The sequence below is a fragment of the Accipiter gentilis genome, chromosome W, assembly GCF_929443795.1.
Source record: "Accipiter gentilis chromosome W, bAccGen1.1, whole genome shotgun sequence".
Classification (NCBI taxonomy): domain Eukaryota; kingdom Metazoa; phylum Chordata; class Aves; order Accipitriformes; family Accipitridae; genus Astur; species Astur gentilis.
The window spans coordinates 39,841,448-39,862,925 of record NC_064918.1 but is presented as its reverse complement, the minus strand read 5'-3'; the positions used below and the strand labels follow the sequence as shown (position 1 = coordinate 39,862,925).

At 37.6% G+C, this 21,478-nt stretch overlaps 2 protein-coding genes across 5 annotated transcripts in view; one reads left to right on the top strand and one right to left on the bottom strand.

The window, feature by feature from the left end:
• Positions 1–21,478, top strand: part of LOC126035221 (uncharacterized) — a 249,702-nt gene that overhangs the window by 13,391 nt on the left and 214,833 nt on the right. The window lies entirely within an intron of this gene.
• LOC126035219 (rapamycin-insensitive companion of mTOR-like) overlaps positions 1–21,478 on the bottom strand; it is a 108,636-nt gene that overhangs the window by 9,923 nt on the left and 77,235 nt on the right. For all 4 annotated transcript variants that reach the window (XM_049793438.1, XM_049793439.1, XM_049793440.1 and 1 more), the window contains 14 exons: positions 21,082–21,217; positions 20,272–20,471; positions 19,173–19,299; positions 15,237–15,401; positions 14,705–14,781; positions 14,515–14,593; positions 11,862–11,971; positions 11,641–11,728; positions 10,755–10,847; positions 9,673–9,779; positions 8,788–9,017; positions 6,931–7,957; positions 1,777–1,954; positions 394–478 (listed from right to left, as the gene is read on the bottom strand). In XM_049793438.1, coding sequence (XP_049649395.1) covers positions 394–478; positions 1,777–1,954; positions 6,931–7,957; positions 8,788–9,017; positions 9,673–9,779; positions 10,755–10,847; positions 11,641–11,728; positions 11,862–11,971; positions 14,515–14,593; positions 14,705–14,781; positions 15,237–15,401; positions 19,173–19,299; positions 20,272–20,471; positions 21,082–21,217 — 2,702 coding nt within the window. The remainder of the gene's footprint in view (positions 1–393; positions 479–1,776; positions 1,955–6,930; positions 7,958–8,787; positions 9,018–9,672; positions 9,780–10,754; positions 10,848–11,640; positions 11,729–11,861; positions 11,972–14,514; positions 14,594–14,704; positions 14,782–15,236; positions 15,402–19,172; positions 19,300–20,271; positions 20,472–21,081; positions 21,218–21,478) is intronic.

Genomic DNA, 21,478 nt, shown 5'->3' with positions numbered 1-21,478 from the left:
TATTAATATATAATCAAAGGAGAGTCAAAATATAACAGCTCAATATATATGTGGCATACATATTTTAGCTTAGCTTAAATTTTGTTACTTTCTTTAATGCAGTATCACTACCAGTCTTCAATTAACATTAGCTCATATTATAATCAAAGATACATAGACTTTCCTTCTTAGTTTATTAGAGCTGGATCAAGCTTTGAAGCAACACCACATTATCTTAAACTACATAAACCAGGGAATTAATAGTGTGCTATCCTGAATCCAGAACACAGCTCTCAAAAATTAACAGCTAAAAATAGTCTTTTCTGTAAAGAAAAATCAACAAATAAAACCCAACACCCAACCCAATGTACAAGCAAACAATAGAAAGGTACAGAATAGGAACAAAACTAATACCTTCTGCATCAGGTGCAAAGACCCTAGCTCCACGGTCATCAAGTGGAGGTGTGGTTTTCTTCTGGAAATATGGAGTTTCCTTTACCTGGAATATTCAGGTGAAAGTTAAAATTAGCACAGGTGATAATTATATACAAAGGAAAAATAGATATTTTTTATGAGGAAATAAAAATGTCAATTTTTTACTTCAGGAAAAAGATCTAAATGGAGGAAGAAATTAAGAATGGGCTCCTGAGTAGTAAAGAAAACCCAATGAGAAAAACATACATTTGTGAATGAACATTTATTAAGCAAGGCTTATGAACAGTCAGTAAATGGTAAAACATAGTGGTGACAGGCTGTAAGGAAACCAGTGACCCAGAAGTGGCTATTAATGATCTGTCCACAATCACTCTACAACACTGGAAACCTCAGGAAAATAGAGCAAAACCACCCAGGACATCTAAAGCATTGCCTGTAAGATGTTGCAGAGTCAAGACGTGTCTCAACTCTACAAAAAGAGTTGAGAGAAAAGAAGTGAGGCAACATAAACATGCCATAAAGACTGTGGAGGAGAGAGAAATAAAATAGTAATTTCATAAAGGGGAAATAGAAGCAGGTATGATGGAAAATCTTGCCTTTGCTCTAGCTTTAGTAATTTTTTTTATATTAGTAAGAAAGGAATTTATGTTTGAAAGGCAAAGACTAAGTAAACTAAAGATAAGGAAGCCACTGATTTACCTTTGACACAGACCATGTCCTGTTTTTGATAATTAGGTAACAGAATATTAAACATTGTGATGCATCAGTTTGTTAGATGGGAATGTGCTTTAACTAAGTAGAGAGAGGAAGGCAATTGATAAGACACTTAAGATAATCTGTTTTAACTTAAAGAAATATATCTGTGAGGTTAAGTAAAGACAATATAATTTAATGTTATGATGATAGATGTACAAATAAAGTAACATTAAATCAAGATCACAGTAGCAGAAATCATGGTAGCAGGAAGTTTACTGTGGGATTATGCACATCATTTATGGTTGACCAATGAACATATCAATTAGTTGGCTAAAGAGATATTAACAAATGTCCACAGACTATGCCAATTTTAGTATAAAAGCTAGCTGTCAACTAAAAATCTTATGACAGCATATTTATGCTACCACTGTTTAACACACTTCTAACCTAGTCTGTGTCATTATTTGCCCAATACAAAACAGACTAGCACTTTTCTGTAAACAGGGTTAGAAAAGTAACTCTTGTTCTCCAAAATGCATTCCTTGAACGTACCACATCCTGTTTTCCTCATTTCTGTAGATCTAATCTATTCTGATGATAATGCAACAGTTAACTACATTCCAGTATGAAAATGCAAATGAATCCATTAAGTTATCACATACATACCTGAAATATTTCATTGATATCCACTGGGAGAGCAAGGCCAATGTAATCATCAGAGCTACCATATGTAGCGTTAGAAACCATGGAGCGAACAGAGGAGGAACGCTGAAGTGTGCTTTGGTTAATAGGACTTAATAAATCTTCTTTATCTAATGAAGCATAACTTAAAGCTTTCATGAACCTGTAACATTGAAATAATAAATCACAATCTTGGTAAATCTCTCATTCTGGAACATTACAATTAAGAAGGACTGCTGACACAAAGACTATCCTCATCTTCCCATTGTAGAACACAGAGCTTGTTACTCTGTCAAATTACAGCTATAGGCTCATTGCTTTTGTTCTTTCTCATATTGTATTGAATGGTTTGGCAGTTCCTCAGGTAAAAATTTGTGATTTTTTTTTGAAAGTCCTGGGACAGGGACTTGAAAGATAGCAGGAGGGAACTTCTGCTTAAGGGGTTGCCAACCCTGTAAAAACACAAATTTTCTCTCAACTTATCAGGCTTCAAAGATTTACAGCCCAGAGTCAGTAAAGATTTAAGTTTTTAAACTGCTAACGCAGAGCTTGAGCCTGCTAGTTACCAGAGATGCAAACAAGGAACATTTTTTTCCTGTATTCTAAAGGAGCCACCCACTGGGTCACCCAATCATGGAAGAAGAATTTGCTCAACATGAACAGACAAAGAACAAATTTGAACCTGCACAGTGAGCAGAGCTGACTGTGACAAGCAGCCTGAGGAACAAAGAAAGAAATAGGTTGGGAAAGGAGACAGGAATGAGGAAGGAGGCTGGAGAACAAGTCCTCAGTGCTGATCAGGGTTCTGATGATGGAAATCTCTCATTTGGCCATCTCTCATTTTATTTCTCATTGAAGATAAAAACCTATGAATGCTTTCTGCTAATCAACCTAAGTAGATGGTCTATGCAGTAGATTAAAGCTTCCTAGTAAAAAGAGACACTCCTTAGGAACAGTAAATTTTGATTATATTACTGCAAATTATACATTGGAAGGTAAGTACAGTGAACATTTTATTTCTTGAGCTGGACTTTCTGCCTTAGAAATAATTTTCTATCATTTTTTCGGTTTAGATGGGCAATTAAAACATCTTCTCATCCATAACAGCTTAACAGATTTATACCAAGATAAAAATAAATTATTATGGTTTGACTATGTGTTGTTCAAGACATTATTATGTGATGGGAACGTGCAGAACACAGATTATAGGACATCAACAGTTTTCTTGCTACTAATTCTGACCAATACTAATTACAGTAGCAGTGGACTTGCAATAAAACTCAAGCCATACTTCAAAACCCAGAGTTACCAATTGCATTAGTTATTTCATAATAAAGCATTCTATAATTACTCTCAATATAAAGATATATGTATTAAACCTAAACATTTGTCCCTACTTCTCTTGGAAAAGCTAACATATATCATTAGTAGTGATAAACACTGATAAGTTTTCATGAAATCATGTCTGCAGGTGATGGGGTGAGAGCCACAATCAGGATTTGAGACATGCACTTTAACATTTTTGGTTGGTCTTTAAAGACAAAGGTGGAAAATTTAGCCTCACAAAATAATTTGTGCAAACAAATAAGCTTTTCAGCCTTTTGCAAATGGAACAACTAGAAACATCACTGAAGTCAATTTACAGCTGCTACTTGCTATGAACACCTGAATTTGTGAATGAAGCATGAATCAAAGAAAATTTTCTGAAGACTGACAGAAGAATGGCCTTAGAAGACAAAAAAAGACAGAATATTTCTTTCCAATTTATTACTTAAACAGCAGTTAAAGACAATATTTAGCTGGAAGTGGTAACATACTCTGAAATTAAAAGGACCACAATTATTCAGTGGAGACACTCAGCTGTAACCAGTAAGAAAAATACTGTGATGGGTTGACCCTGGCTGAACACCAGGTGCCCACCAAAGCCATTCTATCACTCCCCCATCCTCAACTGGATAGGGGAGAGAAAATATAACAAAAGGCTCGCGGGTCGAGATAAGGACAGGAGAGATCATTCACTATTACCGTCAAGGGCAAAACAGACTCAGTTTGCAAAATTAACTCAATTTATTACAAATCAACCAGAGCAAGGTAATGAGAAGTAAAATGAAATCTCAGAACACCTTCCCACCACCCCTCCCTTCTTCCCGGGCACAACTACCCTCCTGGATTTCACCACCAAGGCCCCCCAGCGGCACAGGGGGACAGGGATGGAGTTTATGGTCATCACACGTTATTTTCTGCCGCTTCACCTCCTCAGGACGAGGGCTGATCACACTCTTCCCCTGCTCCAGCGTGGGGTCCAACCCACGGGAGACAGTCCTCCACGAACTCCTCCAACGTGGGCCATTCCCACGGGCTGCAGTTCTTCACGAACTGCTCCAGCATGGGTCCATTCCACGGTGTGCAGTCCTTCAGGAGCACACTGCTCCAGCGCGGGTCCCCCACGGGGTCACAAGTCCTGCCAGAAAACCTGCTCCGTGGGCTCCTCTCTCCACAGATCCGCAGGTCCTGCCAGGAGCCTGCTCCAGCGCAGGGTTCCCACGGGGTCACAGCCTCCTTCGGGAACCCACCTGCTCCGGCGTGGGGTCCTCCACGGGCTACAGGTGGATATCTGCTCCACCGTGGACCTCCCTGGACTGCAGGGGGACAGCCTGCCTCACCAGGGTCTTCACCACGGGCTGCAGGGGAATCTTCGCTCCAGCGCCTGGAGCATCTCCTCCCCCTCCTTCTTCACTGACCTTGGTGTCCGCAGGCTTGTTTCTCTTACATGTTCTCACTCCTCACTCCGGCGGCAGTTTTCTCCCCGTCCCAACTTTTTTTCCTTCTTAAAAATGTTATCACAGAGGCGTTACCACTATCACTGATTGGCTCGGCCTTGGCCAGCAGCGGGTCCGTCTTAGAGCCGGCTGGTATGGGCTCGCTCTCTCTCGAACACAGGGGAAGCTTCCAGCAGCTTCTTACAGAAGCCCCCCGTGTAACCCCCCCCCCCCGCTACCAAAACCTTGCCAAACAAAACCAATACAATATACTAGTTAAATCATAGTTTTTTCCAATCAATTATATCAGTAACCAATACAATCTGACAATCTTTTGTAATATGTACATCTGCAATTTTTTAACCTTCTCAGAGATATGAGTACTCCAGTCATTTCAGTTCAATGTTAAACAGGTCAGTTCAAATCCTTGCACGTAACCACTGATATGAGAGATCACGAACAGCTAAGCACCAGGAATGCCATTAGTATTACACTGCATGCAGAGTCTCAGGATTAAAGTCCACTGCAGGGAGGCTGCTTTGCATATCAAGGGCATGACTGCAAGGAACAGTACAGCATGACTACAGCCACAACAGAATCTATACTGCCACTGAAATGACACTGATTTGTTCCTGCATTAGCACAGAAAGCCAGTGACAGAGCAATGAACAGCACTTCTGATTTTCAGGATGGTGCAGCTTAACTACTGCATCATCTTTAATTTAATCAGCACACTCAGTCTAGTTCTAACTTAACTGAACAAAGGGAACAAAACTTATCTTTTATGGCATCTTTGCAGAATCATGTGAAAATATAAAAAAATTAATGTTGCTCTTAATCAGGAAGGAAACTAATAGTAATAAACAGGCACTATAGACACTCAACTAGGTATGTGGATTGAAATTCAGGGACTGGGTGTCGTGGTTTAACCCCAGCCAGCAACTAAGCACCACGCAGCCGCTCACTCACTCCCCCCCATCCAGTGGGATGGGGGAGAAAATTGGGAAAAAAAAGTAAAACTCCTGGGTTGAGATAAGAACGGTCTAATAGAACAGAAAAGAAGAAACTAATAATGATAATGATAACACTAATAAAATGACAACAGTAGTAATAAAATTATTGGAATGTACAAATGATGTGCAGGACAATTGCTCACCACCCGCTGACCGACACCCAGCTAGTCCCCAAGCGGTGATTCCCCGCCCCCACCTCCCAGTTCCTATACTAGATGGGACGTCACATGATATGGAATACACCGTTGGCCAGTTTGGGTCAGGTGCCCTGTCTGTGTCCTGTGCCAACTTCTTGTGCCCTGGCTGGGCATGAGAAGCTGAAAAATCCTTGACTATAGTCTAAACACTACTGAGCAACAACTGAAAACATCAGTGTTATCAACATTCTTCTCATACTGAACTCAAAACATAGCACTATACCAGCTACTAGGAAGACAGTTAACTCTATCCCAGCTGAAACCAGGACACTGGGCATTTGCTCTTGTGTGCAGTAAGGAAGTGACTAATGAGCTGGTAACTTCTCCCCTTTCTCTCACGTGAGACAGGATATTTAGTTAAAAACAGAGATAGAAAGTGTCTTTTCCCTTTCAGTAGTAATCTGAAAATCCAAACCACTGGCTAAAAGCTGATTTGAAAGGAAAAGTTTGAGGAGTAGAAGATTTTTTAAGAGAAAGTTGTTAAGCACGAACTGTAGCTGCTGGGAACAGTGTCAATGTCATGAGCTAGACATCTTATATCTTATATCCAATTAGTCTTTAGAAGAGCTAGTATTACTCAAAAATACAGAGGTGACACTGCAATCTAAAAATAAACCCTATGAGTAAAATCTTTGCTCTGTTGTAGCTAAGAGGCCAAACTCACATTCATATCAGTGGTACCAGTACCTCACCACTGGCCTCAGTGCCACAGCAAACTGTAATATAGCGTATTGGCAGGAGTCCCTGTCCTAAAACCTCACCAAGTGACATTGAGAAAATTCTCTTCTGAAACACAGCTCTGACTGCACAAGCAATTTTGTGTGATTGTAACTTTAGTAATGTTAGCATTGCAATTGCATTTAAATATTAAAAAAGTTAAACACAAAGCAAATGTGATAGAAGGAAACATACTCCTTTGTCACTAACAGCATTAAAGGCACTGAGGACAGCTATGAAAGCTGGGCTTCTCTGACGGCACTTACAAAGTTCAGAATTCTCATTAGCCTATTCGCCTCCCAATATTGGTACTGCTTTCAGTGAAGTTATGAATCATCCTGCAACAACTGTCACTTTTAAATGAAGTTGGAAAAAAATATTAGAAAGATACTTTTCTTATTTAATTTCTTTTACAGCTTCAAAGTAAGAAACAAGCACATAATAATCTCTTACCGGCTTGGGGTCAGCCGAGAATCCAGGCTGCCAGACTTCATGGTAATAGTGTCAGTAAACAGCACATCTTTTGCTGGAGATGCTAGGGCTTCTGAGTGAGACAGTGAAGGATGCATTCTCTGCTGTTGTAAGCGTTTTAGTGTAGCATAGCCAAAGGCATCTCGAGAACTTGTGTAGCTAAAGTTATAGTCAGCAAGACTTTTTATTGTAGCAAGAGAAGGAGCCTTAAGAGACTGGGCTCTTCGGGGAAGTGTATGAGAAGACCCCGGCAGTACCAGGGATACAGAGTTGGATTTTGAGAGAGGCAGGTGGTTAGACTGTGGTGTTGAACAGTGACTTGGTTTAACTGTTTTTGTGCTTACCACAGTACTCAAACTTCCGCAGTCAGTATCTACGTTTGTAGTGTCCACACCTACAGTCTCCCTTGAAGGGCTAGAGCTCATCGAGCTTATGCCACTTGTTGTGGTATCTGTATTAAAACTTAAGCTACGACTCTTGAAATGTGTTTGTGTAGTACCATCTCCTATTAGCCTTTCTCTGCTTGTGTTTTCCTGGTGAATTTCATTTCCAAGACCTTTTGGCAGCTTCAGATCATTTTCTCCAATACTTGGGGTACTATCAGTATCTTCCATGTGCTTACTTCCGACAAAAGAAGTTTCTAATCGTAAAGTCTGGATTTTAGGAACTCTGAAAACAGGGTTGAATTCTTCCCCAGCAGGAAAGTCTATGCTACTGGAAGGTTCTGTTACAGTACGATTTCGCCTCAGGCCTGATTTACTGTCAGATGTCAGCTTTCCTCCTTTTGGATCACTGCTACTTCTATGTTTTTTATTAGGTAGAGTAAGAGAGTTTAGAATGCGATTTTTCACAAGTCTGCTAGAAGAAAAAAAAGGAAAGGGACTACGGTCTTTGTCCTTTGAAGGTCCAGGCCTGTCATAAAACATTTGTTCTGCATCTTCAGTAATATCTAAGAAGAACATACTAGTGGAAGTACTACCAAAACGGTCATCCTCCATGATGAACATACCTGAAATTACATGAGACTTTGTCACTGAAAATGGACATTTCTTCAAAGTGTATAAACTATGTTGCAAAAAAGTAAGCAATTCTATAAAAGCTAAAATGGGAGACTATGTGTTTTACCACAATTTTAATTCAACATTTTTTCTGCAGAACTTAGTACTGTAAATTAAGTATCTTCAGGAGTACCTGAGCTGAAGGTCTCATTGCTTCAAAAGAAAAGCCACACTAACTTATTTCAGTGCAAATGTCCAGCTACTAGGTTTACAACTGATGCATTCCTTTAATGATAGCTAAACATGGTATATTTCTGGATTTAAATTCCAAATATCAATAGCAAAATTAAAATGTATTAGATACACAAAATATACAAGAATTTAAATACAGCAATACTGTATATATGTGCATGTGTATACACAGAATATATATTCTAAATATTCCTTTGAGGACAAACAAGTAAATGTATCTTTATACCTAAAGCATGGAGATTTCTGCAGGGTATTATAGCAAGCTGCCATAATTTGACATAAAAAACTAGTAACTTACCCTAATGTTAAAATTTCTTATTTCTACAACAAATGTAAATTTAAGACACTGTTCTCTTCCCTCTCACTTTATCATGTCTCTCTGAATGCATATAACTGTCCCCTGGCTTGCACTCTTCTTTCTTGCAATAGCACCTTTAAACTATTTGCCTGAACCTCATCCTTCCAAAAAGTCGTTGAGAACACCAATATGCTGTTTTGTGGTGTTTTGGTTTTTGTTATTGTTGCTTGTTTGTTTGGGGGGGGGGGGTGGGTTTGTTTGGTTTTTTGGGGTTTTTTTGTTGTTACTTACTTGAAGGCATAGATTCACTTTCACTGTTATGCCTAGAACTGGTGGACTCAGAGTTCAAGCTAAGAGTACTGGGTATAGAAGAAAGTTCATTGCAGAGCTGCTCCATGTCATCAGGGACCACTGGCCAAGGCTGTCTACGACTGTGTCTCACTGCATCCCAGTTATGATGCTTCAAAATGTCACATCCTTGTTTAGTTTTGGCTATTAGACCAAGCGCGTAGACACAGGTTCTATATTTAATGTATATGTAGAAAAGAAGAGCAACAATAATAGCATCTAATTTAACTAAACTTATTTCTCTCTTGAAAGAAAACAGTTTAAAAACAATTCAGCAGAAACTTCACAAAATTCCCAAATAGTTTTTCATTCCTCATTTTTTAAATCAATGGAAGCTTAAGAAATGCACTAAAATACCTGAGAACAATAGACTATTAAAAAATAAAAAATAATTATTACAAGAGCCTGATACATAAAGTAGAAAAGTACTTTTTTTTTTAAAGGACAAACATTAATGCAGTAGCAGTATTAGGCAAAAGACCATCTATTTATGCTTTCTTTTAAATATTCAAAAGAGATACAGAATAAAAATGATAGAACAATAAATTGATTCCAACAGAGCTATAAATAACAAATATTTTAATTGTTTTTAAAAAAATGAAAAAAGTAATATGTATTTTTTTTCATAGGTTTCATTTGCTTACTGCATGTTCTTTTAGACTTCCTATACAATTCTGAGATTGTATAGGACTGAGATTGATCAATGATCTTTAATAACTGATTTCCAAGTAAGCGGCAAAAATATAGTCACATAAATCAGGTACGGCTATTTGAAAACCTACTGGAACTACCATCTGTAAATTTTATGTATAAATCAGATACACATACCCTCTAACGGAGAGAACCTCACAATGTTGCGCAAGTGCCATTATATCAGGAATTACATTCTCCTCTTGAAGCAAGTTAAGACCCCAGTTTGATGATCCAATATTGCCCTGGAATAAATCAGTTTGTCAAATAAGTTTTGATTTGTGTGATCTGCAGCACTACCAGTGTAAAGCTTTTGACATTTTTATTTGTTGGTGGTACAGTTTCAAGCCATAACTTCTCAAAGCAATTAAGAGATTTGAAGACCCTTTTTGGCATTTCCTAGTCATACAAATCCAAAAAAGGACTTGGGACACTATGTATAATACCTAAAACTGGTCACAGCTAACTACTACATATTCCTTATTTTACCAATTCTACTAGAGCCAGCAATGTGATCTTGAATTACTCATTTTCAATTCTTCTTAAACAGGCATTTTATTACATACCTACAATATCTTCCAGTAATAGTCACCTTGGACAAATGTTCCAAAATAAACTTTGGGAAGAAAAGAAAGAGGCTGACAAACAGCTGAGGTGGCAAAGCAACTTTAGAAGTGTAGCTTGGATAGGCTCAGACACTAGCTTTTCCCCATATTATCCCAAGTACCAGGGATGCCATGACCATATATATTCACACACATCAACAGTGGCAGAGCAACTTTCTTCCAGAAAAACTGAATTTTGGAACACCACAGTAAATATATTACAAATAGACCACAGCAAGTGGTAACCACAGGTTCCATAGTAATACTGTTCCTACATGTGGCAATCTGTTCTTTTTATTTGGTTTAAAACAAAAAAACAACAAAAAACCCCAACAACAGCAGCAACAACCCCCTCCCAAAAATAAAAACAACAAACCAAAACCCAAAGAAAGAAAGACAAAGTGACTATTAAAAGACTCAGAACAAAACAGGTGCAGTGAACAATTTTCATCTGAAAGTCCAGTTAAGGTACTTTCCACTAACTTGGAAAGTCATACACATTTTATGACAAAAACCCTAAATGATGATTTTAAGGGATTTTGCTTAGTTATTTCAGAATCAAGAGTCATAACAGAACTCAAACAGCTGCAAAAAGATTGTAAATCTATTACTAACCAAGGCCCAAAGGGCTGCTTTCAGCTGCTTAATTCCTTCCCACTTATCCAGCATTGGGGAATGAACAGTGTAAGTTAGATCTGTAACAATATTCTGAAGGAGAAAAATAGAAGAAAAGAAATACTCAGTTGAAAATGAAAAGGAGAAGACCCCAGTAAAACAGGTTCTCTTGCAGTTTTAATAAAGGTAAAGTGCTAATTTAAAATATGTACCCTAAAATAAAATAGTAGTAGTTCTAGCATAATAACCATAAATTAACAGCAATAGTAATACATGTAGAAAAATTTAACATTACCACTGACTGCATCAGGTTAATTCAGATCTTATAAAGATAACAGATTAATAAGATTAACATGCTACAATATATAAGCTTTCTCTTGAACTTTTTGACTATTATATACAATTAATTACATCATCTTGCAAACCCACGTTAAAAGTCAATTTATTCAAGTAACTATGAATTGGCTTAGGGTTTGTTTTCTTAGCTCTTCAGGATATTAGAAAGAAGATTTTATTCCCTCATCTCCACGTTTTTGTATGCATAGAAGGATAGGCACGGTTTTACTTGCCAATATACAATTCACTCACACACAGACTGAAAAATTATTTCTATTGGCGAGTTGCTTTCCATTCTAAGTTTTTGCTAGCCATTTTAAGAAAAAAGTTGCAAGGTATTTCTTTGATATTTCAGTGGTCAGGAAGGAATTTTACATGAGACTAGATGGCAAAGACTGTCTTCACAACTTTTTGGCCCCATGTAACTTGAGACTTTCATAATCTACTTATTTTTCAATGACTGTTTAAATGTCATATCTATTAAAACATATTTAAAAAGGGTTACAATACTCTAAAAATCTTTCAAGTTATAAATAGTTATTATCCTCACCTGAGACTCCAATAAATGGCAGCCTGTTTTATGGTGCACCAGTTGGCCATAAAGGTGAACTGGCAGGTAGACATGTGGTCGCTGTAATCTGGTAGAAAAAGAAATCATATGTTTTCCCAGCAATTCTGAAATTTTCTTTTAAAATAAATTACACTGCAGTGTAATTCAATGAGTTACTCTTGAATTTTATTAGACAAAGAGGATTCTTTTGAAGAGTTTACCTTTGGTTGCTCCGACGAACATAGTTATCACCATCAACAGGTTTGCGATAAGTTGTGAGTGCTTCATTAAGTTGTTCTTCAATCAATTCAACATACTTTAGGTTATATTCCTAAAAGACGACAAAGGTTGAGAAAATATATTTAAGGTGGTTAATGTTTTTATAGTATGGTACTTTATAAGGAAGGAACAACTGAAGTGCTCCTTAAGGAAGGCTGAATTTCTTTATGATTTGAAGGTGAGGCTCACCAAAATTACTGCACTTCATACATACAATGAGTTTGCAGAGAGTTGACAACTGATTCCATAATTATTTCAGTGAATTTGTTAAAAAAGGAAGGAAGGAAAGAAAGAAGGAAATACGTCACATCTGACTAACCCGAATAATCTCAACAGACCACCACGCATTTCAGTATTCCTAGAGAAGTGACAGCTTATAAAGTTAGTAAAAAAAAATGCCTAAAAGCCAACAGGAATGCAACCAAGCACTTATAATCAATTATAAAAACAAAATAACGTATGAAGAGTTTTATTCTAGTCATGGCAATGATGCATTTTTCTTAATGGGTCTTGTGTCCCTATTTACTTCCTAACAGCATAAGCTAATTCTATCTTCATGACATCTAGATTTAACTTTAATTAGCAACAAACAAGAGCAATTGTTCTCAGGGTACCCAGCCCCCTGAGCTGGAAGACAAGAGACAGGGAGCAGAATGAAGCCCACATAACCCAAGGGGAAATGGTTAGCGACCTGCTACACCACTTAGACACACACAAGTCTATGGGGCCAGATGGGATCCGCCCAATGGTACTGAGGGAGCTGGTGAAAGTGCTCACCAAGCCACTTTCAATCATTTATCAACAGTCCTGGCTAACCGGGGAGGTCTCAGTTGACTGGAAGTTAGCAAATATGACGCCCATCTACAAGAAGGGCCAAAGGAGGATCCGAGGAACTACAGGCTTGTCACTCTGACCTCGGTGCCAAGGAATGTTATGGAGCAGATCATCTTGAGTGCCATCACGTGGCATGTACAGGAGAACCAGGTGATCAGGCCCAGTCAGCATGGATTTCTGAAAGGCACATCCTGATTGACTAACCTGATCTCCTTCTATGACAAGGTGACCCACTTAGTGGATGAGGGAAAGGCCGTGGATGTTGTCTACCTGGACTTTAGTAAAGCCTTTGACACCATTTCCCACAGCATTCTCCAGGAGAAATTGGCTGCTCATGGCTTGGATGGGTGTACTCTTCAAAGGGTAAAAAACTTGCGGGATGGCCAGGCCCAAAGAGTTGTCATGACCGGTCACGAGTGGTGTTCCCTAGGGCTCAGTATTAGGGCCACTTTTGTTTAATATCGTTTTCAATGATCTGGATGAGGGGATCGAGTACACCCTCAGGAAGTTTGCAGAGGAAACCAAGTTGGGAGGGAGTATTGATCTGCTTGAGGGTAGAAAGGCTCTACAGAGAGATCTGGACAGGCTGGACCGATGGGCCGAGGCCAATTGTATGAGGTTCAACAAGGCCAAGTGCCAGGTCCTGCACTTGGGTCATAACAACCCCATGCAGTGCTACAGGCTTGGAGAAGAGTGGCTGGAAAGCTGCCCAGCAGAAAAGGACCTGGGGGTGTTGGTCAACAGCTGGCTGAACATGAGCCAACAGTGTGCCCAGGTGGCCAAGAAAGCCAACAGCATCCTGGCCTGTATCAGAAATAGCATGGCCAGCAGGAGCAGGGAAGTGATCATTCCCCTATACTCGGCACTGGTGAGGCTGCACCTTGAGTACTGCGTTCAGTTTTGGGCCCCTCACTACAGGAAAGACATTGAGGTGCTGGAACGTGTCCAGAGAAGGGCAACAAAGCTGGTGAAGGGCCTGGAGCACAAGTCTTATGAGGAGCCGCTGAGGGAACTGGGGTTGTTTAGTCTGGAGAAAAGGAGGCTGAGGGGAGACCTTCTCACTCTCTACAACTACCTGAAAGGAGGTGAGGTGGGTGTCAGTCTCTTCTCCCTAGTAACAAGGGACACGATGAGAGGAAATGGCCTCAAGTTGCGCCAGGGGAGGTTTAGATTGGACATTAGGAAAAATTTATTCACTGAAAGGGTTGTCAAGCATTGGAACAGGCTGCCCAGGGAAGTGTTTGAGTCACCATCCCTGTAGGTATTTAAAAGACGTGTAGATGTGGTGCTTAGGGACAAGGTTTAGCAGTGGACTTGGTAGTGTTAGCTAACGGTTGGACTTGATGACCTTAAGGGTCTTTTCCAACCTAAATGATTCTATGATTCTATAACCAGAGGTGACAGGCATCTTGAAAACTAGTATTCCTTTCCATACTTCTCTAGATAAGACCTTACACAACAACCCATTTTGAAAAGTCAGTAAGTCACTACACTCCTGAAATATTTGCTGGAATATCAAAATGATATAAAGGCCTGGGTAAATCAAAAGCACACACATACAGAGGAGCTATGGAACTGTAAGTCCCTGTTAACCTTTTTCAACAAAATTGTAAGTCACTGAGGCAAAAAAATGTATTGGCATTAGCAATACAGATATATGAATTTACAGTATTTTTAATCTTTTACCTTTTAAACCTGTGTATTCACACCCTTCCTACTCCTAATTTCAAGTGAACACACACATTTTATTCTTAGTATTACCTTTTGCCACTTTTCCATTTGTTTTGTTACATAACCTCTTTCATTTAGATACGAAAACCCCTTTGGAATGGACAGAAATCTGTAAAATAACATCAGACAGTCAGTACTCCACTCAACTCACATGATTTGAATGAAAAGAAACACTTATTGTTTCCACAGTGTAAAATCAAACAACATATTCAACATTTACCTTAGGAGTAGAAGCAAACCTTTGTCTCCAAGGTGAGAAAGAGCTGGTTTCATTTGGATAAGGGCATGAAGATTGGCCTAAAATAATTAAAAATGCATAAAGAATATCTGAGCACTATATAATTCTGAAAACTACGACAATTACAACAGTCTGCCAGCAATGAGATGACAAGTTTTTCACAAAAGGAAGTATGAAACAGCACTAACCTCATCCTAATATTATCCACTTTAAATACCTTCTGTCATTAATATATATCCCCTTTACAAAAAGTATAATGATCAAAATAGCTGAATTAGTCTGAATTAGTCTTTAAAAGTAAGCATAATCCAGAAGTCTACATTTTCTTGTCATTAATACTGCAGTATTTTCAGCAAGGGGTCTATAAAATATTATGAAGTCCATCAACGACAACCAAGAAAGGAAATCATCAGTAGCTTCTTGCATACTTTTACTTTGCTACTGGGGAAGGGGGTAGGGAACAGTTTACAGAGTAGCATACCAAAAAGAAGTTGAAAAGGGAAAGGATGCTCACCTTGTCTTCACATGCCTCATCTAGAATATCAAGTGCCTCAGAAGAAATAGTTTTATTTTTATCATGTAACTGGGTCACCAGTAACTCAATCCCCCAGTTGCTGAAGAACTCTACGTTTGCTCTCAGTAATACTCGTAAGTGTTTTGTTGCATACAACCTGCAGCTCTGCAAAAGTAAGGAAAATACTTTTCTGAATGGAAGAAAAATAGCTAATGTAGTTAATGATTTATCACTTTCAAAAATACCATATTTTTTAATTTTAAAATTACCATATTTTATAGCAAGTAACTGCATTGCACACCTTAATGCATTAAAACTACACTCTACTTGAGAGCTATTTCTATCTTATCAAATGGGAAATTTGAGTCTGAGATCACAAGTAATCTGGTCACTGCAAGTCTCCTTGGAAAGTCCTTATCAATTAGTCATTCACTGTGATGGCACCACACAAATTCATCAGGATACACAGGAGAAATACCTCGTAAATGACCAGTGCAATTGCATATACTTTGATGTATGTAATGTTTTGAAAAATACTTTAACAAACAAATCTTAGAACCTCTGGGGAATTTATTTTAATAAATTTCAAATTGTCTCCCAAAAGTATCTGATCTTCAAAGCTTCTCAGAAAACCTTCTAAATATAAAAATGTTATTTTCTGTAATAAGACAGTTTCCCAACACTTAGAGAAATTCATAGCAGTAAACTAAGTGACAGCAGAATGAAGTACCTTGTTAGTTCCTGTACTGCTGTTCAAAACTTGCTGAATAAATAGCATAAATTGATTAACATAATTTTTATTAGAAAAATGACATGCAAAATAGAAGCAAACAGGCTTAATCTACAAGAATTTGTTCTGGAGTAAGCATAGAACAACCCTGACAATGTATGCTTACTGGGAATGGTGTTATCTTTACTTAGACAAGCATAGTTATAAAAGACAAAATCAGGTGCCCAAATCTTTCTTCAGGTCTTCAGTCCTTACACCTTTAAGGTTATGACAGCTATAACCAAGTAAATTTTCTATATGTTAAAATATACATTATCTGTGTTGGGATGCATGTGAATATCTTTACTCTAAGAGATAGATGGATTGGTCCAGGTTGGACAGCGCTACCTAGGTTAACAATATCTTCTGGATTATTTTTTTTTCCTCCAGAAATACTTGGCAAGCAGGACTTGAAAGAAAATGGGAGTAGGAAATGTGAATGTGCACAGTTAATTTCGAAAACCTTGTCTCATTATTTCAACTTCAAGTATCATGTGCACATTTCTATTTATTCAATATACAGAGGCTTATTTTTTGGGAGGCAGGAATGACATAACACAAGTACCAAGAATGACTGTGGCAACAGTGATTCACAAGTCTGATCTAGGCTGCACAACTGTTTTGAAATGGCTTGCATCCCGTTAGTGGTATGCCTTGTATGTGGAATAGATGACTAGCAGCATACTTATTAAAGATGAGAACAAGAGCTATTATGCCAAAATGATCACTTGATCTAGATGTTAAGCCTACAGAATAACACAAAAATGTGAAACCAGAATTCAGTGTCATGTTATTCAAGTGTTAAAATCTGTCTATAAAGAATCATTGTTACTGCTATAACTATACTGAATGGGATACAGAGGACAAAAGATAATAATCTTCACTTCCTGAAATACTCCCTGAACATGAATTAATCTATCCAGATAGCTAGTGCAGAAATAGCATAATTTTTATTTTCTGTTTGGAGAAGGAAAAGATGAAGCAAAATCCTGGAATGTTTTTACTTTTGAGAGGAACCAAAAGGAAAACCAGTGTAGAGGATATATGAGGAAACAGGCATTCCCCTCTTTTCCCCAAGCATGAACTACATGAAAAACATAGATAAAGCCCTGTACTATATCTGTCAGAAGATTCTTACTTTTAATAGTAAAGGTCTTTGTGACCCATAGAAGTGATGAGTCAGAGGTCATTATGCTCAGCTGATTACATACAGCTCAGCATAGATGCCAGTAGATATAGGATAAATCTACCTCTTAGCCACCCATGAAGATAAAAGGTTATGAACTGCAACACTTGAGGACACACTGGCTACTCTGCTGTTTCTACCGTGAGCTGGCAGAAAGGCAGCTGAGGCAGTATTAATTTGCTTCAGCATGAATGACCAAAGCACATGTTGAAATAGGTTAAGATGTGCTTCTGCATCACTGATCTGCAAAGATATTGCTCTATAAATGTTTTTGTTGTATATAGTCACCCCAAAAAAGCTACTCTCCCCTTCTAACGCTAAGCTGACTACAGAAATGACTTTTCCTTGTTCCGAGACACTCATTAGCAAATGGCTAACAAATCTGCTTCACAGCTCTGGGTAGCTGTAAAAGGTGTATGAGGCTATAACCTCAGTTAACTCATGAAAAAGGGCATCTTCAGCTCTTGAAATAAACAGATACTAAAAATAAGATATTTCATTAAAAAAAAAATCTCAGGGAATTAAAATTTCTGAAGGGAAGAAGCCTTACTGGAAATGATCTTTCTCCCTTACAAAACACAGCTTTTTAGAAATTATGCCCAGTTCCATGCATTTTTATTGCTTTTAAACATAATTTAGAACCCAGAGGCAGCATACAGAATCAAAAATCACAATTTGTCTTCTGGATTCTGAATTATTACAAACCATTCCATAGGCATGTGCTTACTATACAGGCTCCATTCATCCTACACCGAGTCCTCATCAGAAGTCCTTGAAAAGGGAAGGTGGAAGGGCTTGCAAGTGCCTTATTTGAATTTAACTGCATGTTCATTTTTAATCTTAGGATTCACTTGTCCAAGGTGACAGAATGTCAGTTCTGGTAATATTAAAAAATATATTCTCACTATGGGACAGAGCAGTGAGTGGTATAAACTGCACCAAGTTTCAATTTTTTCCCATCATGCTTGCTAAACACGAAGAAATAAATCTTTGTTTGCTGTTGACAATGCTGCTGTTTCAGAATTCCAGACCATAAACCCCAGAAAATGGCAGATACCTTCCCGTAACATCTAAGCAGCTGTACTTCCAAATTACTCCTCAGTCAGTGGAACTGCCCATGCAAGTTTCTGTCAGTTCAATATTTCCATATTCTTTCTGATATCTTATCCTCTCCGAATTGACTACTATTTCCACCTCACACAAATATTTTAGTTTCTGGAAGAGACTTGTAGTTTTGCCAATTACAGTAGCTCAAAAATACCACTTATACCATTAAGGATACAGTTAATATACAGTTAATATCAGAATAAACAAAACATTTTATCCTTTGGATTAGCTTTTTGCACTTTGATCTTCTATTGGGAGCACAAACACCAGAAACACTAAACACAAGCATTTTGTCCAAGAGATGATACTGGCAATATTCTGTACACCAAGCTTTGTCAAAGGGTTCTTCCTTTTTGACAAGTAGTAGTCAATGACATTTTCTCCTCAAAATCTCATCAGTTCAGTTTCCACCACTGTTCCAGGAGCTACAGCTTCTACTCAGTTCCACCACAATAATCTCAATCATTATCAAAACGGTACCTATCACTGGAAGGTTAACCTGCTTATTACTGCTAGAAATACACATTTCTGTTTGTGAAAATGCCTTCACCACTGATTTAGGATATCCACTGACCTAGATAATAACGTTATATTTGGTTTACATTTGGTTTACGCATTTAAAGACTTTAACCCCCTTCATACATGAGAGAAACATCTGTTTGAATGACTTAATTTCTTGAGCACAAATACAATACAAGGTGTGAAGTCCACAGCAAATTCAAAAGCTATATGAGTAGAAGTTTCATTTCTCTAAATGCAAAAATAAAAACCTTTCTGCATATATGTTATCTTAAAAATTAAGTCATGCACCTTGAATAACAAAATAAACATCCAGTGGCAAATAACAATGGAACATAAGTTGAATCGAACTTACATCAGTAGCTGCTGTCAGGATTTTAGAAAGAATGACTCTTGCTAACCCATCTCTGCTGTAATCCAAACTAGAAACAGTCAATTTTAACAAGTGATCCTGGTTCTTCAAAGAACAAAGATTAAGAAGACTGGGGGGGGGGGGGGGGGGATGGGATAAAAAATTAGTTTTTGAACCCACTCAAACCCACTTATTTATTCAATCAATAATTTAAACTTAAGTACTCTGAATTAGATTTTCAGTCATATAAAAGCAGAAGAATGCAAAGTAAGGTCTCATATGAAATGGAGTGATTTTAAACTGTTATAGCTGTTAAGAGTCAAAGGGAGACCAAATAATGCACTAAACTGCAAAGGAAAAAAAACCTCAAACCAACACTTTTTTATGATTGCTATGTAATAGTTTTGTCAGTATACTTGGATTGGTGATTATGAGTACAAAAATAAATGTTCATGAAGCTCTGTGAACAATTCCACATTGCAAATCATTCTATGTATACAGCTTGCCATAAGGTTAGTCCTATTAACTGTCTAGATTTTATTGTAAATTAAGTATTCTGTAGCCAGTAAAAAACTTGCATTCTAATAAACAATGAAAACAACAATTAAAAAGAGTACATCAAAACACCTGAATTCTTTTAAAATTTACTATTTTTGAAATAAACTGGCCATTGGCCAAATTACTCCCAAAGGAAGGTAAGTTTATTTGTACCCAAACAAAATTTTTAACTCCACAGCTTCACTCAAATATATTGGACTGAAGTTTAGGTACAACATACATCATCACATTTCACACACAGTATGATACCTACCAGTTTTAACATTTCAGTACAGAATCATCCTTCCTGATACTGATTTCTGTCAGGTGTGGACAGGAAAAAGCAAGCTATTTTGTAACACAATCACCCATATCTGTTCAGTAAGACAGACTAAAAAACCTCTTAAAAAAACACCAAAACCCCCACAACTGAGGATCTTTATTTGAAAATAAATCAAAATAATTTTAAAGTTTTCAGCTTTATAGACAGTGGTCCTCATGCAGTTTACAAGTTCCATAACAATTATTCCTGTAAGCACAATTCAAACAGAATAAAAACACTCACCACTGAAACACATTACATTTTTCGAGCATTTTCACTCCGTGAGGGTGACAAGAGAGAGTACCAAAAAACAGAAAGTAGTGCTGGCTAAGGGTATTTAGTAACCCATTATTTTGAAGACTACGTTCAGGTTTCATTCCTGATGAAGAATTGAGCCAATTTACAATATCTTTAACCAATTCCTCCAGGTAACCTTGTCCATCCTAACAAAACAAAGAATAATAGCATTTACTAATAACAGAACTGGGTCTCTCTTCTTTACTGAAATCAATCATTTAAAATTTCTTAAAATGTACAAACACAATACAGATACAAAATAGAAATGCTGTTTGGCAAACACAATTCAGACTAAAGAAAAAGGTTCAAGGCAAATAAAAGGAGTTTAACTTGGAGATATCTTAGGACTAATTCTATTCTTTCCAAGAAAAGGATTGTTCAATGACGTTTTCCTCTGGCCTGAGGCATAAAAGTCTTTAGCACACAAGAAGAAAGGAGGCAGAGAAACAAAAGGATATACATAGAACCCCCCCCCCAAAAAAAATCCCAACAGAAACAAAAAAACCACAACCAAACCTTAAGTTACATTTAATAAAGCTGTATTTAATAAAACTCCTACTTAAACACAGTCGTCTCCCCAGTGTCTTATCTGGACAACTCAAGATTTTAAGTTATATTTCTTAATTACACTGATCATTTTAGGTTTAACATCCAAAGTCTACAGAAGTCTTTACTAAAATTAAGGTTTTTTCCTCTAAGTGGCATACAGCAGCGCTACTTATTCTATCTCCAGTCTTGTAGCTGAAAATTTCTTACCTCTTCTGATTCAAGAAGAAATTCAGTAAACTGACAACCCACCACAGTGAGCTGCTTAGCCTTGGCATAGTCCAAATCCAGATTGGCATACAGTTTACTGCTAGGCTTGTAAAAATATAGCAATCTCCTTACAAACCTATGGAAAGTAAAAAAGAATTTGTTATTTTTCAGTAAGACAAGGACAGTCTCACATTACAAAATGATGCTAGTATAAATGATATTTTATCACTAACTTATCTTATTGGCAATACATTTTCAAAAGTTATTAAAAGAGAGTAGCAGGTATCAGTAATGAGTGTATCCAGACATGATTTCAGAGATGCAGCTGTACTGTTTGTTATAAAGGGTTTTCTATGACATGACTTAAAATAAGCAAAGGAACTCAAAATCTCTATGC